Raw genomic sequence first — 27,377 nt, forward strand, 5'->3', positions numbered from 1 at the left:
GACCACTGTGGTTTAACAAAACAAATTGCCCCAGATATTTGGTCAAGGTTGGTTTTGTTGAAAAAATGTGTTAAGAGCTGACTGTTAAGCTTGTGTGTTTTTTAGGTGTAGAGTATTTTTGTGATATTTGCATTGTTTGTTGTATTTGTGTTAGAAATAGTTTTGCTCAATCAACCAGTTGGAGTCCTCGTTGGTTTCTTTACCTGCCTCCCACCTCTGGTGACCCTGGTTGGAATGCCACCTCAGACCGGAACCTAGTACTGTAGGCCTACTACATGAAGTGTGCAAAGTACCTTTAGACCTTGTTTCTGCACATTGGTCTTTAGGTTAACCATGGAGGTCGAAGTAAAAGAATTTTTGGGTCCGAAAAACTTTAGGGGGTATTAAGTTTGTTTGAATAAATAGATAAATGGTTGGATAAGTAGACAACAGTCTTTTGAGAATTAAACTTACATGTATTTTGGATTGGTAACCCTGGTTTATATGCATTTGTGAGGTTTTTTTTGTTCTAACTGTTTGACAGTTTACCAGTAGTCCATGATTGGAGGAAGGAAGTGTTTGTTATCAGGGGAAACAATGAAAGATAACACAAGGCTGAGTTATTCTACCAATGAAAACACTAGTTTACTGATAAAACACTGTGTCCTTGTACGTGTAAAGTGCAAATTGTGCATTTTGTAAAACATGTTGAGTTTTTTTTACAATCTTGCATTGTTTCAATATATGCACATCTCATTTCTTCGATTTCACGATGTGGCGACTGTGTTTAGGAAGTAAATTTTTATTAATTTAAAAAATATTTGCACAACTGAAAAAAAATACAGCTCTGTATGACTGAAAAGTCAGCATTATTTCTATTGGAATCGCAATAAAAAGAGAGGTTAGTTCTTTTCAAAGGAATCTTCTTAGAGAATTTGAACAATTTTTGTGACTGCTGCAAGGACCCCTGCTTGTGTAGTGTGCTACAATGGCCTTAAAGGAACACGTTGCCTTGGATCGGTCGAGTTGATCTTTGAAAAACGTTTGTAACCGTTTTTTATAAAATGCATATGGGTAGAAAGATGTTGTAAAAGTAGAATACAATGATCCACACAAACATGCCTCGAAATTGCGTGGTTTTCCTTTTACCTCGTCGACTAACACGTCGGCCATTTATGGGGGTCAAAATTTTGACTCCCATAAATAGCCGACGGTGATAGTTCGCACAGTAGAAGGAAAACCACGCAATTTCGAGGCAAACTTGTGTGGATCATTGTATGCTACTTTTAAAACATCTTTCCAACCATATGCATTTTATAAAAAACGGTTACAAACGCTTTTGTTTTGACCAACTCGTCCGATCCAAGGCAACGTGTTCCTTTAAGGTGTCTAAGTGTTCAAATAACAAATTGTGAGCCATATTTTTGGTGGTTGAATCAAATCAATAAAGGCCAATTTATACAGTAAGATGAACATGTTTTGTGTACTTCTGGTTGGTGAGTGGACATACAGGTCAGGGATTAGCAAATCAATTATTACAGGAAGTTATTGATTTGGGTTGAATTTGTGGGTCTGTCACTTATTATGAGTGGGAGTGTGGCTGGTCAGTGAGCCTGTGATTGCAGGCTTGTATTGATGGATGATGGCGCCTGTATGCTTCGTTTTTGAAAGGGGAAGGGCACCACAGCATTTTCTCATTGGTAAAGGGCACCCTATGAGGAAATTGTTAACTTGTGATGGAGCATTTCAAGGGCACCAAGGCAACGATCAGGGGGCATACATGTAGGGGCAATCGCATACGTTGCCTCTCCGTGAAGTATCAGGCCTGGATGGTGATTGGTGACGGTGGTCGTATAACTCTGATGGATGATGGATAGGCTGAGAAATCTTTACGAACAAAAACTAATCGAGAGTTGTGGGGCTACCAGGCCTCAAAATAACCGAAGGCTCCCAGAGCAATTGCCAGGGTGCCCTGTGCTTTTGCTGTTGTTCCCTAAGCAAAGTTCGGTCCCCAATACTACGGCAACTGCTGTGGGTGCTGTTCATGTATTTTGGAGGTCTGCCATCGATTTCACCAAACTCTTCCTAACTTAGGATTAATCTTAGGACTTGGGACGAGTTATAACTTAAGTTCCGTATTCATAGACATCATAGGACACACTGAACCCAATCTTTACGATCCTAACTCGAGATGGGTCGTATACATGTATATGGGCCTGAGTTTGTATTAGTGTGAAGGGACATTGTATACACAGTTAGGTATATTACATGTATGTATGTCTTGCGGCCAGTGAGTAGTTTGTTGTGTTTGTTTTGAGGGAGGATGGTCTGATATGCAATCATTATTATTTGATACGCATCTGGTGATAACATAAGTATTTACTGACAGACAACTGCAATAGGCTAAACATGATGGATCAAAGAAGGGGGTGTGAACTTTGCATAGAGTAGGTCAATAGACTGGAAGTGCCCCTTGGTTTGTACAGGGACTATAAATGTAGGCAGTATGCATACTGTACAAATAATGTACTTGAGTAGTTGATATAGTATGATGTATATAAAGTCAGAGCTGGGGTGACGGGCCTGAATGCTTCGCCTTTGGAAGGGCAAAGGCACCAAGACATTTCTGCTTAGTAAAGGGCACCCTGTATGAGGAAATTGGAAATTCTACTGAAGCATTTCAAGGGCGTCAAGGCAATGACCATGGGGCACCGAGACGGTCGCCTTTGTTGCCTCCATAAAGAATCTGGCCTGGGGTGGGGTTGGGGGATCCAAGATACCGCGGGGATTGTAGCTTAAAGGAACATGTTGCCTTGGATTGGTCGAGTTGGTCTTTGAAAAGCGTTTGTTTATGTTTTTTTATGAAATGCATACGGCTAGAAAGATGTTGTAAAAGTAGAATACACTGATCCACACAAACATGCCCCGAAATTGCCAGTTTTCCTTTTACCTCGTCGACTAACACGGTCGGCCATTTATGGGAGTCAAATTTTTGACTCCCATAAATGGTTGACCATGTTAGTTCGCACAGTAAAAGGAAAACCGTGCAATTTCGAGGCAAACTTGTGTGGATCATTGTATTCTACTTAAAAAACATCTTTCCAACCATATGCATTTTATTAAAAAAAGGTTACAAACGCTTTTTATAGACCAACTCGTCCGGTCCAAGGCAACGTGTTCCTTTAAATTTTTATAAACACAATCAAAGAGTGATTCTCATCCAAATGCAGTGTTGGTGTCTGTGTTGACATTGAAATTCTGTCCACATTTCCCTTGTTTTGTAAATCATACAAAAACCTTATAAAATATATTATCATCACTACATTTACATAATGTAGGTTAGCTTAAGAAACCTTGACAATAGAGTGGCAAGCAGGTCAAGAATAAAGCAATGTTTATATTACATTCATGCAAAAAATTAAGCTTTGTGTCATTTTTAAGAGAACAATTCTTTAACAACTCGACTTTAGTCTTTCGTACCAAATGAAACTACGCAAGGATTTTACTTCCTGATTTAACACACTGAGATTCGATTTTGATACATTGAGATTTTCAAACAAATGCTCATTGTAGGGTTGTTTTTATTTCATTTTGTGTAAAAGACAGACACAAAAGCTCGGATCTACATGTACATGTACAGGTTTCACCCTAAACTTTGTGAATGACTGGGCCAATCATTAAAAATGTGGCCAAAAGGACTACATGTAGTTAGCTTGTCATTTTAGTAGTCCGCCAACTTTTTCACTGAGTCTACGTCTGTTATTTCAGATGTAATAAGGAAGCTTTTCAACACTGAACTAGTCGGTCGAACCACTTTGAGAGAATTCTGACTGGTCCTCATGTGTTTTAACTGCTTTTTTTGCCAGCGGACCACTGTTAAAACAAGGGAGAACGTTGACACCTGCCCCTTTTTTAAAAAGGGCTTTACATTTGGGTTGAAACTTTTTACTGAGGCTCAAAGAAGAAATTAAAGTAGCAAAAAAGTGATTTGAGTAATAAAATTTTAATTTTTTTTGGGTTGAACAACAACAAAACACTAGAGCAGGATTCGCATCTGCGACCTCCCGATTAATGTTCCAGTGCTCTACCAACTCTAGTGGTCTTATTTTCAATACGATTTGTCTTGTTTTCACACAGGTCTGACCACAACAAGGCGCTCAACCATAAAGTCCCGTACCGACAATCTGTAGCCTGGGTCTGTTGAGGAGGGTGAACCTCACGACCAAAAATGGCGCGGGAGAACGGACACTCGAAGACCATCCTTGATGACATGGTCGGCGTTGGAGACTGCGTACTCCTTGATCCGGTCACTGAAGATGCCTTTATTGATAATCTCAAGCTGCGGTTTGATGCTCAAGATATCTATGTGAGTGTTTTGATAGAGGGCTAGAAATAGTGGTTTTAAGGGATACTAAAATGTACTGCTGTTGATTTCACCAAACTCTTCTTAACTTAGGATTAATGTTAGGACTTGGGACGAGTTATGTTCCGTAACCATAGATGTTAGGACCCATTGAACCCATGCCACATGTGTAATTGGGGACAAGCCACTTGTCCTAACTCAAGATTCATGAAATCGGCTGCAGGACACCTTTGGTTCATGTGACGGTCAAAGACCAGTATTCTGTATGCATAAAATACATGCCCCTTTGCAGGAAAACACCTTTTAAAAACCAAATCCCACACGCATTTAACTTGATGTGGTTGGGACCAACTTGGTACCGGATGTTCAAAGACTCAGAAAGTCTAACTGTGTGTAGCCAGTTCATCAGTGTGTCCATTAAATCCATAATGCTCAACGTCACTTTAGCATAGAGTCTGCATTAGATAACATGTACTCAATCACTCATGAATAACTCTTATCAATACCATGCACTTAAAATCACAAATCAATTTGTGCAAAGTGCTGATCCCTGTGATAATGAAGTCAGCAGACTGTGGGATAGTGCTACAGTCCATATCATTGGCAAAATGACGGTAATTGCTGGTCGAAACGTTGAGACCAATTTCAGAGCTGACTCCACGGTAGTACAGTTAATCACGATCCTATACATGTAAGTTAAAGTAGCAGTCCCAGCCTAATTTCTATATCATCCACTCGGGTAATAGTTAATAAGCATGACAGTTCTTTTTAGAATTGTAAAGTCTCCCGAACCCTCGAACATCTACTCCGCGGTAGTAGAATAAAGCAAGACAGTCAGTTGTCTAAGAACAAACTCTACCTGGCAAGTAGATACACACATGGTGTTACCGCAAACCAAACATACAACATACATGTATGTGACCCACTACGTGAAAATGAGTCAGATGTCGCCCAATGCATTATTGAGTAATGGACAGTTTAATGTGGGGAAAAAAAGAAGGAAAAAAAACTTTTTTTTAATATTACTTTTTAAGATCTATATTTTTATCAAGGTTAACCTTTAGAACACTTACTTTTAGGCAAAACTGCTTCGAAAAAAACAATTTTGTGATTATACGTATGTCTAATTTGTATCCTTTTGCATGAAATGGTAGTTTAAAACATCACTTTACTTGTAATTCGTTTTTTAGAAAAAATTATATGTATTGGCTAATTTCAAACAGAAGTAACTCACTTACGCGATACACCCCAAAGCTTAGACATACATGTATACCAAATTACTGCTGATTGTGTTTTTTTTCCAGCCATGCATATAACTCAATCCTTGAAATTGTCAACATCTGACTCATTTTCACACAGCGGGTCACATATATTATGTACAATGTATGTCAATTCATGCCTTTAGAGAAGTGGCGGTAGAGAACATCCAAATGATTTTGAATTTCCAGGCCCTGTGTTTTTCCCCCAGAAACGCTTTGGGGGGGGGGGGGGGGGGAGGAATCCTTGTAAGCTGTACATTTAACTGACCTGCACAAATTGTTGTTGCTTATCAACCACAATTTGCGTGTATCAGTATGCAATCTACACGCACATTTGTGCATATTGCGCATATCAGCACACAGTTTGTGCATATCTGGGTGCAATTCGTAGGTGCTTGCCTGATGCGTTACATGTAGCTTGTGCATGGGGCAAACCCTGCTGTTGATTTTATGTGCAATATTTTCTCATCAAATAAATCAAACATAACAGAATCTTAACAGTGGATGGATTCAAAGTTCATGTGGAAACACTGAATCTTTTTCATATTATGTTTTTGCCAATAAATCATCATTATATGCACTATATGTACATGTATGAATGTTGAAAAAATCACATACAGTACCAAAGAAAGAAGCAATTAGGTGACTGGACCACAGACATCTTGGCATGACCCAGTGAATCAGTGAAATACTGCAATCTCATCTCTTGTATTATTTATGTTAAATTTATGGAAAAAGAGCGGTACATTATTGATCAAACTTTATTGATCCAAAGTCTGCATAATTGCTATGTGATTTCTTCATCCACCAGCCTATCCAGCCATCACTTAGGTTTAATACCTATTATAGTACACCATGTTGGGAGATCAATATGGCATGCAGTGAATACATTGTACATCTGTCTGTTAGACACACCTCACTGTATAAAGTTATGAATTCAACAATCTACGCTGATACATGATGCGTTCACCACATGAGATCTTATTGCAGGGCGGCAAAGTGCGTCTATCATTCAAAACATTAGACTGTACAAGTCTCAAGTGTATTGGATCATCGTGACCCTTTAAAGTGCACGAGTTTGTTTCCTTCACGTGTTAAAAACAGAATTGATATTTTGTCTGAAAACAAACTACATATTGTATACTTTGGAGTTTGAATTGAATTTCTTTTGGGAAGATGTATTGGTTCTGAGAAGAACTTAGTTTTGAGGAGAACTTGGTTCTGAGAAGAACTTGGTTCTGAGAAGAGCCAGGGTTGAGATGTAGAGTATGGACTGGTTCTGGTTCTCTTTCTAAATGCTACTGAAGCTTCAATAGCAACAGTCTAGCTGAAGATGGTCTGAGTGCACTGTTCAAAACTTGTACTCTCTACATAATCTTATGCCTGGAATAACACGACAGTCACAGAGGTCATGACCTCCATTCCCTTGTCTTGACTTTGGTCCCCCTATAGACTGAACAGTATTTTACAATAGAATTAATATCGAAGTCTTATACATGTATAGCGCACGTATCTACCAAACAAGGTACATGTACTCAAGGCGCTGAGTATATACAAACTTTCAGAAGATAGGATATTGCAGTGATTAATTTTGAGACCCAATTATTTAGCACCTTATAAGGGTTTACAATGTGCTTGACGCATAGAGCAGCCACAGCCAGGAACACCGGGGCGAACCCCTTCTCTTTTCGATAAGTGCACTGGGTTCTTTTACATGCGTTACACAACACATGGGACGCAATGGCTTTACGTCTCATCCGAAGGACAAAGCAATTTTTAAGTGTCTTGTTTAAGGACACAAGTGTCACGGCTGGGGATTCGAACCCACACTCTGCTGATCAGAAACACCAGAGTTTGAATTCAGTGCTCTTAGCTGCTTGGCCCGACACTTTCATTAGTACACTTTGCAACATGGAAATGGCCTTGCTTTCTCATTCTCAAAGATGAAGTTACAGCAGCCGATTTCACGAAACGCTAGGAAATCCTTCTAGAGTTAGGATGAGTAACCCGTCCTAACTTAGGATGGATGTGTCCTAACGTCTTTGGATACAGACCTTAACTTGTCCTGAGTCCTAAGATTAATCCTACTTTAGGAAGAGTTTGGTGTAGTCGACGGCTGGCCTGTGACATCTCAAATAGGGTTTTATCTCAGAATAAATACCACTTATTCCCTTGAAAGATTTATTTACTTGGTTGTTACTCCCCCAAACCTACTTTTTTTTCCTTTTCCCTAAACCATTCAAATCTAATTACGAACATGTGTATGTAATCATGTACCAAGCATGCCAAGTGGCATTAAAACGGAAATAGATTCCCGATCAAGACAAGGATTGAGTATGTAGCTACAGCTGGATAAAATACACTTCATTTCCTGAGTAAGAGACTTGCCCTTGGCATTGCTTACAGTAGCTTTACTAGCTTAACATTAAAGTCACCTGGAAGTGGTCTTTTTTTAAAATAAAGCTTTTGTCACTAATATATGTGTTTTGATGAGTTGAATGTGAATAAACAGTTAACTAAGGTTTTAAAAAATCAGTTCTTATGTTATTTACAAATTTAAGAGTAGACCCCGACCCGAGAGGGCACTGTTCATGACGTCAATCGAGGCAGACTTTGCCTGTAATGCGTAGAGTAAACACAATTGCAAAGTACTTGTACGGACCAAGTCGTGAGTTTGTACGAATGCAGAAAAACACTTTTTGAAATGTACCAACTCACGACTTGGACGTACATGTACTTTGCACGTGTGTTTACTATACGCATTGCAGGCAAAGTCTGCCTTGAATGACGTCACAAAAGGGGTAGGCGGAGTCAGCCCCCCAAACAACTTTATATATTTTTTAAACATATAAATCGTGACAAACAATTACTAAAAAAAATTGTTTTATTGTTCGTAAGTATATACTCTTATGTTTGAAAGAAAAAAAAATCTATTTCCAGGTGACTTTAAAGTAGGGTAATATATAAGTTATCACACAAGTGCGCGTGTTATAACGAATTTATCTTCCAGTCTCACGTGCAACGCGCATAGTTTAAAATTTCAGAACGTTATTTCGCGACGAACAGCATGCACGCGCACAAAGTTTAGAATGTAATTTTTGCATTGTCTGTATGCAGAGCATGACCCTTTGACACTCACAATACGTAGAGTGCAATATAAAAACTGGGAGTAGGTTATAGCTTTTTATACCACCCTCCAATTCGAGCATCTGATTGGTGGATTAGCGCGTACTGGAAGATAATGGTTTTTGTCAGCCTAATGCTTATTTATTGGCCAAATTGTAAAGAAAATACAATAAAAGCCACATAAGAAATTTGGGGCGACAGCCCAAATCAGTTGAGTGTAGCCCTCACCCTGTCATTGTGAAGTGATGAACTGCATTTGTGATGTTAGGAGATATCTCATAAAATAAAAATGATTAAAATCTCACTATGAAATGTAAATTTATTCAACCCTCTAGTTGCAAATATTAAGTCGGTTATTCTCGATTGTTTTGCCTTCAGACCTACATCGGGAGCGTAGTCGTCTCCGTCAATCCCTACAAGAAGCTTCCGTTGTACACCATCAACAAGATCCAAGAGTACCGAGGAATGAATCTTTATGAATTGCCTCCTCACATGTAAGTAGCTAGGAAGTGTCATTGAACTTTAGAGGGTGCTTTCAGAACAACACTCGTAAATAGAATGAGAGCGTACGCCCGCTGTTGGGGAAATATAGTTGGCTCATTATGCGATAGCATATGAAAACACCTTGGCATTGGATCAAGCATACCACCATAATCAGAGTCCAGTAGTTTGGGTGTAGAGTTACTGAATGGTCTTGAATGAGGACTGCACTAGTAAACTGGTCTTGTTTTACATGGGATTAGGTGTATGGCCATAATCAGAGTCCAACAGTTTGGGTGTAGAGTTACTGACTGAGGACTGCACTAGACAAACTGATTTTGCTCTACATAGGATCAGGCATACCTCCATAATCAGTGTCAAGGGCCCAATTTCATAGAGCTGCTTAAGCACAAAATTATGCTTAAGCAAAAAAATACTTGCTTAGTAAAATCAGATTACCGGCCAAGACTCCACTAAATTTTTATGCTAAGTAAACAACAGCTAAGTACCAGTCACAAGCAATGTATATGGCATGAAATTTGGGCTAGTAACATGTGTAAAATAAGCGAGCTATTTTCGTGCTTAAGCAATTTTTTTGCTTAAGCAGCTCTATGAAATTGGCCCAGCAGTAGTTTGGGTGTAGAGTTACTGAATGGTCTGGAATGAGGACTGCACTAGTAAACTGGTCTTGTTTTACATGGGATTAGGTGTATGGCCATAATCAGAGTCCAACAGTTTGGGTGTATAGTTACTGTATGGGACTGCACCAGTGAAATGATTAAATGCTTCACTTGGGATCATGCATGCCACCATAATCAGAGTCCAGTAGTTTGGGTGTAGAGTTACTACTAGCTGATTTTTGTTGTAGAGTGATGAAGGATTCTAGATAATCACCCATTAGATTTTGGGCTAATGATGTCCACAGTGTTAGTGTGCTTTCTTTAATACAAACAGAGACTATGTCGGAGAAATCAGGTTGGCTCAGTGGTTTCTATCCCTGCCTTTCACTTCTGTGGACCTCGGTTCGAATCCCACCTCAGACCTTGAGGTGGGATTGGGTTTTCAGTCCCTACACGATCGCATGGATCCCCCCCTCCCCCATTTTCCTCCTACATCTGAAACTCAGCATTTCCTCTTCATTCTGAGCATTATTGGCGTGTAATAAAATTAAAATAAAATAAAATAAAGAGAGTCCCAATGTTGCTTATACTTGTTTGTATTCTTTGTATGCTCAGATATGCAATAGCAGACGATGCGTACCGTGATATGAGGGACAAAAACAGGGACCAGTGTGTGATCATCTCAGGAGAAAGTGGTGCCGGAAAAACAGGTTAGAGAGATACCACATCTATCAACAGTTGGTGAAGAATATTATTATACAAATAATTATTGGATGCATTAGAGTGCATTGTTGCATTTAATATAATCACAAGGTCAAATCGGGACTATTCCTTTGCACCATGTTCACAAGACAAAGCCGCCTAAAATGGAAAAGCCAGATTTCAGTGAGTGAGTGTACTCTCAAAAATGCATGAATGAAGTGCAGTCAATATTTTTTACATTTTGGAGGTTTGCGTGTCACAGCAATACAAAATATAACAAAATCAAGTAGGACTGTCACCAATCAAATGACAAGGTTCTAGTGGTTATACCTGTAAACTTTTTTATGTGATTGACTTGTCGACTATTCAAAGATTTTAATTTGGGAAGAATGGACCTCATGTCACCATCTTAGAAGTAAATCAATGACGGAACAATGGAAAATAAACGACTTTTGCACAGGATCGACCAATGTGGTCGCCCTACTCTATGACATCACATGCATTTATAAGGTCTATATCTTGCCAACATTTCATGACGTTTTTCTAAGTTATATTCTTCTCGATAATTTTGTGGAATCTTATTGTAATTACAGAGGCCAGTAAGGTAGTGATGCAGTATGTGGCAGCAGTGTGTGGGAAAGGCAATGATGTAGATATAGTCAAGGAGCAACTCCTACAAAGCAACCCAGTACTAGAAGGTAACGTTACCCCCTCCATCGATCTTGCTGTGCCATTTTCCCCCTAGCTTGTGCTGCTTGCTTATATAACCCTAGTATTGCCCAATGTATGGTTGCCCACAAAAGAGGCATGATGTAAAAGAGCAACTGGTCCCCTCTCATTCATCTTTGATCTTGCGACATGTCTAATTGTATGCAATTAAGGGTGACTGTGTAAGAACATGATTGTTTTTACGAATCAAATCAAATAGCCTACTAGGCGACCTACATGCACCATACAAGAACTCAAAGTTTTTAACAAGCGTGTGCGCAAAGCAGTCATTTTAGAGAGCAAATCAGCATTGTTTTATCAGTCCTGTGATGGCAACCTTGTTCCCAGTTGTGTTTGATCTCGCCAGGCAATTATGTGAATATTTTCTTTGTTTTATTGTTTACAGCTTTTGGCAATGCAAAGACAAACAGGAACGATAATTCATCAAGATTTGTAAGTACATCTACGTACAAAATAAGTAAATACAAATCTGTTACTCTACATCATTTTGAACCATATAGCTCGCTGATCTTTAAAATCATGATGCAATTATCATCAAAATTGGTTTAAATGCCACTTTAGGTTTGTTTTGTCATTGTAAAATTTGATGTATTATTTCATACATTTGAATGAATGAATCAATTTTCTCTTTCAAAAGATGCGATTATTGTTGTTGTTAAAAGGAAATTTTGTGGTTTGCTTTTGCTACAATAATGTGAATTCCTTAATACTACAATATACTAGGCCCGAAGGGATAATAATAGTTGTTACCAACATAAAATGATAAAGTATAACATTTCAAATACATCACAAAAATATGATGAATTATTTCCATCAGTAACTGACATCGGAGATCACTGAACGTCACTTTATGAAGTGCAACATTCCTGACATGTATGGTATTCCATTGACTAACCTCTTTCCCAGATGGTATCAGGGTTTTCCCTAACTGGTATCCAATCCTTTGAGTTACCGGTGCATGTAATGAGAAATGCTGTCTGGGTGTCCTTCATCATATCCTAATTCAATTACAGTATGACATGATGGGGATATACCCAACCCCCGGCATAGCACAGATATCTCTTGCATTTCTCTGTGAATTCCTTTTTACACTTCAGAGCTTTTATAAGGATTTTAAATCCCCAGGTAATTCCTAGGGATTTGCAGGGGGGGGGGTTGGAATAATGAGCTTGTGTGTATTTTAAGCAGGGGTTATATTGCCCACTCCATGTCCTAAAAAATTTACAGGAAATGGAAAAGACTGAAGCAATACAGAGCTAATAAAGGAAATCAATGTTTTGTCAGGGGTTGCTTTCACTAAAACTGTATACACTGTATATCGACCCCCACCCCCACAACCCCCTAGTATTTAGAATATTTATCCTCTCAGTTATTATTATTATTTGTTGATGTCTTTAAAAGGGTTCCTTTGAGAAAGTCATTTGCTATGGACTGATTTATATCTCCTAATACAGGGTAAATACATGGATATAGAGTTTGACTACAAAGGTGACCCGATTGGCGGTGTAATCACAAACTGTAAGTAATTTAAGATAGATGAGTTAGTAGCATATTTGGGTTGTATGAATAAAAAGTAGTAAATACTGACAAGTTATAGCAAATAGTAAAAGCATCAACTTCCAAGTAGAAGCATTTAGTAAAAAAGCATCTTCTAAATTCCGTATGAATAAACTTATTCTTTTACTGCAAAGTATTCACTTAATGCTTTGGATTTACATTTAATTGCTGTTTGAGCCAGTTGTGTCTTTGACTGTGTGATAAAAAGATGTCTTGTTGTTTCAACAGATCTACTAGAGAAGTCTCGAGTCGTCGTACAGAGCAAGGGAGAGAGAAACTTCCACATGTTCTATCAGCTGTTAGAGGGCGCACCACAAGTATTACTAGGTAAATAATATGGAGATTCATGAGTAATATTTTGGGTTTAAAATAAAAGCCAGATGGACCTTGTGCTACAGAATGTAGGGATAAGAAATGTCAGACTTTTTGTGTCAGCAGTGACTCTCACCCCTTGGAATGGGAGAAAGTAGTTGGGTATTGAAAAATCGTCACTCACGTCAGCATCCGGCTGCATGTACGTACAGTAATAATTTCCCCAGTATGGGGTAATAAAAGTTCTTATCTTATCAACTGCTGCAGTGCTTCTCACCAAGTAAGCTTTTATGGCCATTCGTTTATGGAGTATTTACCAATCTATGACCATGGCCCAATTTCATAGAGCTGCTAAGCACAAAAATTTGCTTAGCATGAAATTTCTTTCTCGATAAAAACAGGATTACCAAACAAATTTCCATTTGTTACATATTGCTTGTTACTGGTATTCAGCTGTTGTTTGCTTATCCTAAAAAATCATGTGGAAATTTGGTTGGTAACCCTGTTTTCATCAAGGAAGAAATTTCATCCTTAGCAAATTTTTGTGCTTAGCAGCTCTTTGAAATTGGGCCCATACCTTTAAATGATTGTGTGACTTGAAATGTCAGTAATTTTCACATTATGCTGTTGAGTTTAAAAAGGGCCCTCATAAGGAGAAATAACACACAAATGAGACAGACTTTCATAAAGTATTTGATTTATGAAATTTGAAACTCCTTTTGGAAAGGATTTCAAATTGACACTCCATCTGTGATGCTATTAAGCATGCAGTATTAGCTTTATCATTTTGAATGAATTGTATTGTTCATATTTTTTTTCTTTTCTGCTTGAATCAGACGAGTTGGAGTTGGAGAGAGACCTTTCACATTATCACTTCCTCGGGAGAAATAATTCTGGAAAATCAAGCAATATCAACGACAAAGAGAATTTCTCAGTTACACAAGTAAGCACGGACAGCACTGTTCTCCACTCAGTCTCCTTCTTTCTCAAACCCCTCCCTCCTCACACCCCCTCACACAAATTGTTCTTGTTTCTTTGCCCTAAACCTGTTATTCCCCTCCTCCATTGCACTCCTCATAAACTATTTTAAAGCTTGGTTTTCAACACATGATTGTCATTTTGAGTGCGTTACGGTATTACTGATTTCATGCTTGTCCTTAAAAACAACCATTATTATGTATACATAAAAGGACATCAAAATGGTTTTATGTGGTCACACTTGGTCTCATCTCATGATTTGCTTGCACACAGCAAGATTATGATTTCACTCTTCTCTCTTTAAATATAGGTAATACCATGTACACTATTTATTGTTTCTTGTAGAAAGCAATGCAGATCATTGGATTCACAGATGAGGAGATCTTAGCTATATATCAGCTTCTAGCAAGTGTCCTCAAACTAGGCAACATGGAGTTTAAAGCCTACATCACTATGAATGGAACAGAAGGAGTCAAAATTACTAATCAAGATGGTGAGGTGCTCTTAGATTCTATCATAAAAGCCTGTAACACAAATAAAATTGCTTAGAAGAGGCAGGTTACCGGCCAATATTCCACAAACTTAACATCGTTGCAACTTGTGCACGACTCAAATTTTGCTTAGCAGAAATAGGTTACCGGCTAACATTCAACATTGTTGAGACTGGTGCTCCACTTTTTTGCTAAGCAAAGAAATTTGTTCAGCAGTATTTTCTGCTAAATAGCTGTATGTGAAATTTTGCCCAGAGGCAACTTTAAGAATCTTATGATCGGCAACTCGTACTCTTCAATCGGTAACTAGTACTCTTCAATCAGTAACTGGTATCTTTCAATTGGCAACTTGTATTCTTCAATTAGTAATTGGTACTATTCAATCAGTAACTGGTACTCTTCAACCTGCTTTTTCTCATTTTTTATTCTCCAGATCTCGATGATGTGTGTGAGATGCTTCAATGTGAGCGTCATGACGTAATGCATGCCCTGACTAAAAGGACCGTACGAGGGGGCAAGGGGGGACAAGGTTATCACCGCCCTGAGTGCGTCCCAAGCCTTCTATGCTAGAGATGCCCTCTGTAAGGCTCTGTATGACCGACTCTTCACTTGGATCGTTAGAACAATCAACGAGAGCATCAGGGTAAAATTTACCACCATTAATCTTAATATTATGTCAAAGTAAGCTCAGCCAATCCTAATAAATTTTCGATACAGACTTGTCGGGTGGGGATTTTTTCCTGATTTTCAGAATTTACAACTATTTTTCTTGAAAGTTACACAAATGAATGAACCTACAATCAATGCTGGTCCTAGTGTTTAGGAGGATCCAATAAGGCCCGCTCTAGGGAAATTCACAACCCAACTTTTTGCAACTATTATTACTTTTTTACTCAAAACACTTCTCCTTAAAGTGCTTTAATTCAGATAGTTGTAACCGTAAGCCTAATCACTTCTTAGATCTATAATTTGTTTCACTGCTGATTGTTAACTTTTATTTGATTTTCATTAATTTAGGTCAAGACAGGAGGTAGAAAGAAAGTCATGGGTGTCCTGGACATCTATGGATTTGAAATCTTTGAGGTTTGTTGAAGATAATTGTCTTTGTAACCCCTTGTTTTCATGTTTATATCATACATGTACCATACAGTATGACATGTGGTGTCACAAGGTGAGGGGATTCTATGTTTTTCAGCACCTTCCAAAAAACTTACAGGTATTATACAGGATTGGTGGAGCTGACAAAAAAGTCGCCGACAGTGTTAATAATAGATGTTAAATTTGCATCGGGGATAAGGAATATTAATTTTGGTTTTTATCCATACACCGATGTGTGTTAGCACTGTATACTCAGTACTTTCCCGAGTCCTGTGAAAAAATATCACAGGTATGTAACTCGGGTGGGATTCGAACCCACGACTCTTGCAATTCTAGAGCAGTGTCTTACCAACTAGACTACCGACCTTGCCCGGCAGCTAGAGGCGGTTGGAATCCTAGTCTAGTTGGTAAGACACTGCTCTAGAATTGCAAGGGTCGTGGGTTCGAATCCCACCCGAGTAACATGCATGTGATATTTGTTCACAGGATTCGGGGAAAGTACTGACAGAATTAATGTTTTGTGTGATCAACCATACATGAAATTACAAACCAGTAAAACAAATTGGGCTGATTCTGTTTTATGAGTCAGGAGAAAATAGTGAAAACCAAGAACAATTTTTTAGCATGTAAACACATTGTCATTAATTTGGGTTGTACAAAAACCGAAATCAACTGATTGTATTTTTTCAGGTTTTCAGATACAGTTTCCTCAAACACGACTTCATTTCAGATGGAAATATTTCACAGAAAAAAATAGTTCTCGTATGGACGTTATAATCAGTCAGCTTTTAGACTACAACTCGTCAATTATATTTTGTATCCTTACCGATCCTGTTCATTACCTTTTAGAGTCGGCGCAGATACCTTTACAAAAAGTGTTTACACCTGTTATTTTCCCCCTTTTTTAGTACAACGGGTTTGAGCAGTTCATTATCAACTACTGTAATGAGAAACTACAACAGATCTTCATTGAGTTAACACTACGAGAGGAGCAAGAGGAATACATAGTGGAAGGGATTGAATGGACACACATTGATTACTTCAATAACATCCCTATATGTGAGCTCGTAGACAAGGTAGGCAACCTAAACTGTACTTGATTAAAGGGAAGGTACATGTTTGGTAATTACTCAAAACAAACACTAACTTAAAAACTGACTTGGTAACGAGCATTGGAGAGATGTTGATGGTATAAAACATTGTGAGAAACGGCTCCCTCTGAAGTAGCATAGATTTTGAGAAAGAGGTAATTTCTCACTAAAATAAAAAAGACTTTTAGCTAGAAGTCTTTTATTCCTATCTGAAAGCACACAAATTCATCCAACAAGGGTGTTTTTTCTCTCATCATTTTCTCGCAATTTCGATGACCGATTTAAATAAAATTTTCACAGGCTAGCTATTTTATGCTTATGCTGGGATACACCAAGTGAGCAGACTGGTCTTTGAAAATTACCAATAGTGTACCTTCCCTTTAAATGACACCTTTTGAAAATTTCCAATAGTGTACCTTCCCTTTAAATGACACCTTTGGTTATTTTCAAAGACCAGTCTTATCACTTGGTGTATCCAAACATATGCATAAGATAACAAACCTGTGAAAGTCTGGGCACAATTGGTAAGAAAATAATTTAGAAGAAAAAAAACACCCTTGTTGCACACATTTTTGTGCTTTCAGGCGCATGAGAAAGGCACCAGGCCCTGAGGTCTTTCCCTAATTCAAATAGTTTAGTGAGAAATTACCTCTTGCTCATAAGCTATGTTACTTCTTTGGGGGGCGCTTCTCGAAATGTTTGATACTACTCGTTCTGTAGAAGTTTTGTTTGTAGTAACTGCGGTTTCTTTAACGTGATGGCTATTTAGTGGAGTGGGGTTGTTGGCACCATGCCCAGCCCCCAACCTGGAGGACCATGTGCTGTGTTTGGTCTGATCCTTCACATGGAACCAGCTTGCATTTAAAAAAGGGAATGAATGTGTGGTGAAGAGGTTTTCAACTAGTGGTTTAATCCCAACGAGGCCTGGTTCTTGATAATTTTACCGAGACGAAGTCGAGGTAAATTATCAAGTACCAGGCTTCGGCGGATTTAAACCACTACATGAAAACCGATTCAACACATTGATTCCCATTCATAAATACCTTTTCGGTCAAAAAACATCAACACTTTTTAGTCAAAAAGTAAAATAAATGCATAAATTATAATTGTTCAATGATTTCTTTCAACACAACACCCCTCCAGCTATGAAATGGTAAGGCCCTCAGCCTGATCGGGTAAACAACTCCTTATAAGGGAATACTGTGTGCGTCGCGCGTATCGCGTGATGTGGCACAACTGTTTCAGCCGTTGCTCTCGACCAATAGGAATGAAATAATTGTCTTATAAGCACAGGTGCAAACTCACGTGTCATGCCCATGTTTCAACACTTTGTACTAGTCATAAACAAAGGTTTATACACACCCACATGACGCGCTCTCTAATAGGAATAGCGAAACTGTCTGAGGTATTTATGAATTATTTTTTATGCCCTGTTTTTTTTTATTTGCAGAATAAAGCAGGAATCTTAGCCATGCTTGATGACGAATGCCTAAGACCGGGTGACGTAACCGATCAGACATTCCTCAATAGAATAAACTCCTCAAATTACATCTTTGGACATAAACACTACGAGAGCAGAGCCAAACTCAAGTCAGATAAGACCATTGATCATATGAGTTTCAGACTACAGCACTATGCTGGAGCAGTAAGTATTCTTAGATGACTAAGATTCAGATAAAGTGTAAAAGTGCACAACCACAATCATGGGTTTAAAAAATTTTTATTTTGTGAACAACAGTTTGAAAACCTCTGATGTAGCAGTTGTCTCAATGTTAATTTTATATTATATCAATGAACAGTGGCTGTGTCAATAAGGGAATCAATGTTTGGTGAAGAGGTTTTCAACTAGTTGTTTAATCCCAACGAGGCCTGGTTCTTGATAATTTTACCGAGACACACCTTTGGCAAGACACACACCACACAAGCACACACATAAAAGAACAAAAACGCACGAAAACCTCTTGATAAGAAGTGTAATGTTTTCTGGATTTTAATTTTTTTTGTTATTGCCAAGGTAACGTATGAAGTGAGTGGTTTCATCGACAAGAATAACGACCTGCTGTTCCGAGATCTATCAGAGTTGATGTTCAAATGTGAGCATATACTACTACAAGAGATGTTCCCTGAGGGTAGCCCCAAGTATGCTTCTAATAGACGACCAATCACTACAGGCTCACAGTTCAAGGTTGGTATTGCCTCTCCTTCCCCTAGTCTGCTAACCCATTTGCATGATAATAAGTGGCCACTCAATAAAGAGGATCTGAAAGAAAAAACATTTTTGTTATTTTTTTTTCTTCCTCCCCCCTTTTTTTAATATTATTTTATAGTTTTGGTTTTTTTTCCCCCAAAAGTTACAGTATGAGACTATCAAATGTTGTTAGTTGAACAGTTTTCAGGGTTCGAATCCCACCCGAGTAACATGCCTGTGATATTTTTTCACAGGACTCAGGAAAGTACTGAGTATACAGTGCTAACACACATTCGTGTATGGGTAAAAACCAAAATTAATAGTTTTCAGTGTGAAAATACTATTCAAGGACATTAAAAAGAGTCCAATACAGTAAAAGGTTTGTGTTGTGTAACACCAAAGAGTTTATTTTCCCAAATACAATATCCATATTCCCCCCAAAATGTACAAAATAAAAAACATACCTTTTAAGGACCCTCTATGGCAACAAACACTTTTCTTTTTTGAATAAACATAACCCTGTAAATTGATTGATTTTGTTTGTTTGATTCAGGTTTCCGTATCACAGCTGATGAAGAACCTCCTTGCCAAAGAACCAAACTACATCAGATGTATCAAGGTAAACACTATTAAAGTGCTTATTAATTTTTAAAGACAGTTAGACTAAGTTTTTGAACTATGAGCCCCATTAAATAGCACCTTGTAAGTGTTTACAAGGTGGCGTGGCGCAATCTGCAGCAAACCATGCCAGAAACACTAAGGCGTCAGATATGCTCTATTTCTATATAGAATTTGAGGCATTGCATGGTGAGGTATCATTGTATATTTGGTTTGCGGTAACACCGTGTGTGTATCTACTTGCCAGGTAGAGTTTGTTCATAGAGAACAAGTCTCCAGATGATGACTAGAGCAAGCTAGTCAAAACGTTGAGACCAATTCAGAACTGACTCCGCGGCAGTACAGTTAATTACGATCCTATAAGCTAAAGAAGTAGTCCAGTCTATTTTCTATACCATCCGCCCTAGTAATAGTTAAAAAGCAGGACAGTTTTTTTCAGAACTGAGAAGTGTCCCGAACCTCCGATTATCTACTCCACGGCAGTAGAATAAAGCAACACAGTTCTCTAAGAACAAACTCTACCTGGCAAGTAGATACACACATGGTGTTACCGCAAACCAAATATACAATGCTCTATTTCTATAAGAAATTTGAATTAATTTTGATAAAAAGAAGAGATAATCTTAAAAATCAAGATTTTGCAAAAAAATATTCAATGGCCTGACCCTTTGACCCTAGTGGAATGTTTCTCAAAGACTCAAAAACCAAGATAGTCTTAGAAAATTAAGATCTTATTTCATATTTCATTTCAGCCGAATGATTACAAGGAGAGTATGACGTTTGACCGAGCACTCGTCCGGCATCAAGTCAGATATCTGGGGTGAGTAATGAAACAAAACAACCCTTAACCTGTATGCCAAACGGAGTTGTTATAAGGCCTGGTCACACAGGCCCCGATAACGAGAACGATAACGAGAACGATAAAAATGCACGCCCTCGATTGGTTGAAATGCTCCACGCAGAATACGCCCACGCTCATTCATCCAATCAAGGGCGTGCATTTTTATCGTTCTCGTTTTCGTCCTTGTTATCAGGGCCTGTGTGACCAGGCCTTAACAGTGAGAATTCCTGCTAATGAACACAGTCATAAACCTCTTGTATAGAAGACTGTTTTCATACAGGGTTTGCTCTTAACTTTGTAAGTGTTTTAGAGACTATAACACTTTCAGTGAAACACTGTTTTTAATACCGGACTAACCAGCCAGACCACTTGGGGAGAACTTTGACTGGTCCTTCTGTGCTTGAACTGGCATTTTGGCCAGAGGAACACTCGAACTTCTATGCAGCCAAACAACTGTAAACTACTTCCATTATAGAAGAAGTGTTCAGTAAAGACAGTGTGAGTCTTGTACATTTCTAAACATTTTGGTGAAATGTTTGAATCGAAAAACCAAAATGGAAAACTTCCTCAGTTACTCACTTTGACAACTTTTTATTTTCTCAGATTGATGGAGAATGTCAGGGTCCGGCGAGCAGGCTACGCTTTCAGGCAGTTGTACGAGATCTTCCTGAAACGTTACAAGATGCTGTGCCCTGCAACGTGGCCCAACTGGCGTGGACAACCCAAGGATGGAGTGAGAGAGATCTTGAACCATCTCAAGCTCACCAAGGATAAGGAAGAGTTTGCCTATGGGCGGACTAAGATATTCATCCGTAATCCACGCACGGTATGTACTCGTTGATTATAGCCCGGTTCATACTTCCTGTGAATGCGAATGCGATACGAATGTTGACGTCACAAATTCGCAACGAACAGTTCGCAGCAGTTCAACTTTGCTCAACTCACTTGCGAATAGCGTTGCGAAAGGAGGGTTGTGGCGTCAAATTCGCTTCGCATTCGCATGAAGTATGAACCGGGCTTAAGTCTTCATGAAGAAAGATATATGGTCTAGTTGCCCTGAGCCATACCTCACTGATCATGCTGAGTTGATTAAAAAGTCTACGTATGTCAGAGCTGCCAACTGTAACTGATTCTGCAGAAAATTACCTGAAAATAAACCAATTTGTGTTTTGATGAGCAAATTTGAAAGCTCGCCAACATGCAATATGGAAAATGAATACTACATAAATGTATGGAAATTAATACTACATATATGTAGTATTCATTTCCATATTGCATGTTGGCGAGCTTTCAAATTTATATGTGATGTGATCAAGCTAAATAAAATGTCTGTCAGAAATAAATTATGCATAAACAGACCAAAACAGGCATCTGGATGTAAAATTTGAACAATTATTTGTTTGGGTCAATTTAAATGCCAAAATATGTCTTAGTTTATATTGACAACTTCCTTCCTGGTAAGTAACATCGAAAAGGGGTTCAAATTAGCATTGAAGAAGATGTCTGTTCAATAACACAACCTGATTTTAAACCCATTTTTCTCAGTTTAATTCTTTCAACAAACCACTAATTTTGCTTGATCACATCACATATTTAGGTGAGAAATTAAAATGTAATGACTCATACAAAGAAAAATTGTTATTATTTAATATCATAAGTCCCCAAAATGTATTGCAATAAACCCTTTCTGATTTTGTGTTCCTCAGCTGTTTGAACTAGAGCAGCGCAGACACAGAAGGATGGAAGGCCTGGCTACCTTACTACAGAAGATCTACAAAGGATGGAAAGCCTACTCAAGATTCCAGCAGATGAGAGACAGTGCTATCCTCATCGAGACACAGTTCAGAGGGTACAAGGTAAAGAAGAATAGACCAATCAAGAAAAAAACAAACACACGCAACTCTCTCGGGTGGGATTCGAACCCGCAACCTTTGCATTTCTAGAGCAGGCGCTTACAACTAGACCACCAAGCTAGCCAGGTGGCTAGAGACAGTTTGAATCCTTAGCTTAGCTTTCCATTTGTTTTGTTTCTGGTTTTCCTAATCGTTATATACAGCGCAATGGCGCATTGAGACCTTTCGTTTGATATTATTATTATTTTAAGAATAGTCTTAGCTCTTTGTGACATCAAGCCCTTCCAAGCAGCTAAAATTGCCTGTCTCATTAGTCATTGGTATATAATAGTATAATATCAAAGTCTTATTTAGCGCATGTAGGATTTACGTAGGAACACCGGGGCGAACCCCTACTCTGTTGACATGTGCAATTCAGTTTTTTTTAACTGCGAGTAATGTTTTAATAAACCATTTTTGAATTGAATTGAATTGAATGTATCTACCAACAAGGTACTCATTTTTACAGGTTAGGTTTGTGAAGTTATGAATTCTGAAACCCAATTATGTAGCACCCTATAAAGGTTTACAAGGCTACAGCGCATTCAGCAGCCACAGCAAGGAACACTGGGGCCCCTTCTCTTGGCGAAAACTGCACTGGGTTATTTTACGGGACCAACGGCTTTACGTCCCATCCAAAGGACGAACAAGATGGAGAGATTTAGAGATTTCTTCAAGCCCCGATTTGCGACACTTTAAAATGAGTAAACCTAAATCCTTAACGTAATTTCTTTGTGGTTTTCAGGAGAGGAAAAATTACCAGACAGTACGTAACGCCACTATCACCATCGAGTCATACTACCGGGGCCATCAAGCAAGGAAAGAATACAGACGCAGACGGTATCAAGCCAAGTGCATGTGGGCTGCTGGTATTATACACAAGTTCTACATCGGATGGAAGGTATGTTTAAGACTAATTTTGGTGTAACAACTTAAGATAAGTGTGAATAGATGTTGAAGAAATCTCAGTATTATTCTGGTGTTAAAGGGGATTCAAGACATGCTTCTGGATTGGTGTTTCTCCAATGGGAGACTTTTGGGGAGGGGGGAGGAGTGTATTATTCACATTTGTACATAATATGTCCTTGAAACTTTGATACAAGAAAAGCGCCCTCAACTTACCAATAATTGATCTTATATAAAAACCACACGAATCTTTGAGTTGGGCATTTTTCTCTGGAAGGTGCGGCAGTGTTTCAGTTTGACATATAGCAAGCACCCTTATTTACAGGGTCCAATTTCACAAAGCCTGTTAGCACAAAAATTTGCTTAGCATGAAATTTCTTCCTTGATAAAAACAGGATTACCAACCAAATTTCCATTTGTTGCATATTGCTTGATACTGGTATTCATCTGTTGTTTGCTTATCCTGAAAATCACGTGGCAATTTGGTTGGTAATCCTGTTTTTATCATGGAAGAAATTTCACGCTAAGCAAATTTATGTGTTTACAGGCTTTATGAAATTGGGCCTAGGTTTCCCTCAGGCTTACCAGCCACAGTGATTAAGTTGTCTTATGAGGGATCCTTGGTTTCAGTACCAGAAATACACATATAATAATAATCATACAAACTGAATGCTTTTGGTCTGATACAAGTCTTGATTGATTTTGATTAAATTTCTTCACAGGTGAGGAAGGAGCATCGGAAACACTTCAAGGCCCATGCTGCTCCTATGGTGATGGAATTCCTGCTCAGATACATTGTAAGTTGTTTCTTTTCACTCATTTGGTCTTGGGCTCAATCCCGCTCTTTTAAAAATAAAATTCTGAAACAAAAGATTAGTTTAAATTAACTCAACCAGTTTCCCTTGTGGTTTACTACTTGATACATGTACATGATGTAGTTGAATAGAAGTTAGCAAGAGAAGTGAGCAATTCTGTTTCATTTGTTGACATTTCAGCACACGACCTACTTACGGCGACTGCAGCAGCATCTACCAACCATGTCACCTCTGGATTACACCTGGCCACCGTGTTCAATCCTACACACAACAACACACAAGCAACTCAAGAATATCTTCATTAGATGGAGGGTAAGTTAAGCAGTGTGCACGGTTAAAGGCCAATTTGACCCCCAAAAATAATAGACCAGTACCCGTGTTTCTTAAACAGAATTAATCTCCGAGCATTCTGAGGGAGACAACATTTTTTCAAACTCCATAAGATGCTCAGAGATTCATTCTATACTAAGAAACATTGGTATCTCTGTGTGAACGGCATTTGGACCGAAAATGGTGTCCACAAACTACATGACTAAAAAACAACTGGTTTGTCCATGTTACAGCTCTTTATTCACAGCTCTGGACAGGTGTGACTTCAGTACAATTCAGCAGTCAATTGCAGACAATGGGCAGACAGTAGCAAAGTCTAGTTACATGACCCATCCAGGCCTAGTTAACTCACAGCACCCCAGGGCAATTGCCCTGGGTGCCCTGTGCTTTTGCTGTGGTGCCCTTTGCAAGGTTCCAATACAAGTTTTAACTGTCCTCACAGATGTGCAGAGGAAAATTGCTGTGGCCCTTCTAGAACAAAATTCAAGGCCTGCCCTTCAGCAATCAGTGATGTGGAGGATATTATTCTTTTAACAAAGGTTAATTTGTTTTCTCGGTTTTGATTAGGCCAACCAATACCGCAAGAAGTTTGACGAAGCTACCCGGATGAGACTAGGTGAGAAGGTTACGGCAAGCATCCTTTTCAAGGACAAGAAGACTCTGTATCCTAAGAGGTAGGAGGCGGTGTTATTTTTTATTCATTTGTATTTGTAAATTCTGGTTGTGAAGCCAGATTCTTGGCGTATTGAACTTGATCACTGTACTAGCCAAGAACCCAATGGAGAGAAGACAAGGAAGGAAGTTTCAGGTTTAGATGTAGGAGGGAAAACCCAAGAGAAATCCAGGGAAACTGAAAAGAATTGTTCCCGGGAAAAACCCAATTCACATTTGCTCCCAGTGGGATTCGAACAGTGTCCCAAAGGTGGAACGGGAGGAAAGATACTGAGTTAAGGAAACAAAAAGTGCATATTTTATCAAAACCCAAGATATTTACTTTTGGTGATGATGAAAGTTTTTCAAAAACACCCCAACAAACAAATTTGTAAAGGCAGCTTGAAAGTAAGTTTCAACCAATGAAAACTCACCTCTTCCAATTTTTGTGCATCTTTTCTTCCTGTCATGGTGCAATTTCTATAAACTGATTGTTTTATTTCACTGTGTATCTACTCAATTTTACCACGCACATTTCCTTATGTGTTTTTCCCTTCTTATGTCTAGTGTCTCCAAGGCCTTCCAAGGGGATTATGTAAGACTACGCAGCAATGCCAAATACAGCAAGACGTACTCAACAACAAACGACCAGCATGTGGTATTTGCTGATGTCATCAGTAAGATCAACAGAGGCAATGGCAAGGTATGTCCCCAAATGATTTGTTATGTGGTATGTTGTGGCTGAGCGGTCAAGTACACTGGACTCAAAATCCGGTGTCTCTGATTAGCAGAGTTTGGGTTTAAATCCTGTTACAAGAAGGGGTTTGCCACAGTGTTTTCTGGTATAGTTTGCCTGCAGATTGCACCACAGCACCTTGTAAACCATCTATGGGGCTTTGTAAACTAATGAGTCTTATATTTCGAACACAGCTCCCTGTAAAAAAGGCAGAAAATGACATGCTGTAGATCAAGGGGAGAACTAGGATTTGTTTTGTCCGCCTTTTCCTTTTTATTAATCACAGCTCCGTTTATTACAGGTTGAAAGCATCTACCAATAGATATTCTCATACATTTTCAATAATACCAAGAGTTAGGTAATGTTTTAGTGACTTCTAAGTAGAAACTTGGTACAAAAGAAGGTTTCTGAAAGATTGTTTTTCCTTTCTGTGTTTAGTTGCATTCCCAACTGTTTGTGTTGACCACTTCTTCCTTCATGATGATGGATCAAAAGACATTGCTTCTGAAGAGTCGTATTCCCCTAGCTGACGTAGCTGGATTCACTGTCAGTCCCTACAGTGATGGCATTGTAGTCATTCTTCTAAAGAAGGTACAATACAAAACTAGAAGCGGGGACCATGCATTTCTCTTTACAGCAATCCTTCCAGCATGCGATTTGCAAAGTAAAAATCCAATAACCCGTGACTGATCAGGGCCCAATTTCATGGCTCTGCTTACCGCCGAATTCTGCGCTTACAATAACGATTCCCCGCTTACGCGCAAGCGCCGAATTTCTGCGCTAGCCTTGTAAGCATAGAATGCCTAGTAAAGTGGAGTCTGCACGCGCAGAAGCCAAAATTAGCCGCTAGCCCGTGAAACACGCTTGCCGTAAGCACAGAATTCTCTGCTTCCGTAAGTGCCGATTCTGTGCTTACGGTAAGCAGAGCCATGAAATTGGGCCCAGATGAGCACCGTGTAGTCAAACCCTTAAACCCATCACTAGGTGTGTGCTGCCACCAAGAGTTCAAGATTGGTGAAAGATTGCTTTACAGCACTAATAGGTCCAGACATTGCTGACATTTTAAAAATGTATTCTCCTTGGTAAAGGGCACCTCCATGAGACAATTTCTATTGGAACATTTTGAGAGGCACCAAGGCAATGTCCAGGGGCGCCTCTGTTGCCTCTGTGAAGTATCAGGCGTAGATATTTGGAATGGATTACTCTTTCTAATTTTGATTTTTTGATTTTATGAATGCTTTCACACCAAAGAAAAATTTCGAACATAATTTTGTTGTGCAGGGAAGTGAGACAACAAAGAAAGGTGACCTTGTCATTGTGACTGACAAGGCCATTGAGTTGGTGACAAAGTTCCAGCGGACCTGTAGAACGGCAACGAATCAGGACGCCCCAGTCAAAGTGGCTGACAGGTAAGTCGATTCCAGGATTTTAGTACAAATGCTTTGTTTGTATTGTATGTTATTATTTGGTTTTAGCCCTTACACTGATGTGTATTACGCACTGTATACTCGGTACTTTCCGGAGTCCTGTAAACAAGTCTACAGGCATATTACTCGGGTGTGATTTGAACCCACAATCTCTGCCATGCTAGAGCAGATGTCTTACCACTAGACCA

The 27,377-nt window shown here is 38.9% G+C and overlaps 1 protein-coding gene across 1 annotated transcript in view; it reads left to right on the forward strand.

The window, feature by feature from the left end:
• LOC139937571 (unconventional myosin-Ia-like) overlaps window positions 1-27,377 on the forward strand; it is a 36,248-nt gene that overhangs the window by 6,306 nt on the left and 2,565 nt on the right. Inside the window, 26 exon segments of the mRNA XM_071932777.1 lie at window positions 4,117-4,345; window positions 9,106-9,221; window positions 10,443-10,537; window positions 11,123-11,227; window positions 11,644-11,690; window positions 12,713-12,776; window positions 13,044-13,142; window positions 13,964-14,070; window positions 14,451-14,598; window positions 15,030-15,115; window positions 15,117-15,239; window positions 15,614-15,679; window positions 16,603-16,770; window positions 18,236-18,430; window positions 18,800-18,970; window positions 19,527-19,592; window positions 20,344-20,411; window positions 21,036-21,258; window positions 22,139-22,288; window positions 23,070-23,225; window positions 23,953-24,027; window positions 24,226-24,357; window positions 24,943-25,049; window positions 25,594-25,729; window positions 26,201-26,353; window positions 27,044-27,171. Of these exon segments, the coding sequence (XP_071788878.1) occupies window positions 4,208-4,345; window positions 9,106-9,221; window positions 10,443-10,537; window positions 11,123-11,227; window positions 11,644-11,690; window positions 12,713-12,776; window positions 13,044-13,142; window positions 13,964-14,070; window positions 14,451-14,598; window positions 15,030-15,115; window positions 15,117-15,239; window positions 15,614-15,679; window positions 16,603-16,770; window positions 18,236-18,430; window positions 18,800-18,970; window positions 19,527-19,592; window positions 20,344-20,411; window positions 21,036-21,258; window positions 22,139-22,288; window positions 23,070-23,225; window positions 23,953-24,027; window positions 24,226-24,357; window positions 24,943-25,049; window positions 25,594-25,729; window positions 26,201-26,353; window positions 27,044-27,171 (3,122 nt within the window). The 5' untranslated portion in view covers window positions 4,117-4,207.

This window comes from Asterias amurensis, chromosome 5 (assembly GCF_032118995.1).
Source record: "Asterias amurensis chromosome 5, ASM3211899v1".
Taxonomy (NCBI): domain Eukaryota; kingdom Metazoa; phylum Echinodermata; class Asteroidea; order Forcipulatida; family Asteriidae; genus Asterias; species Asterias amurensis.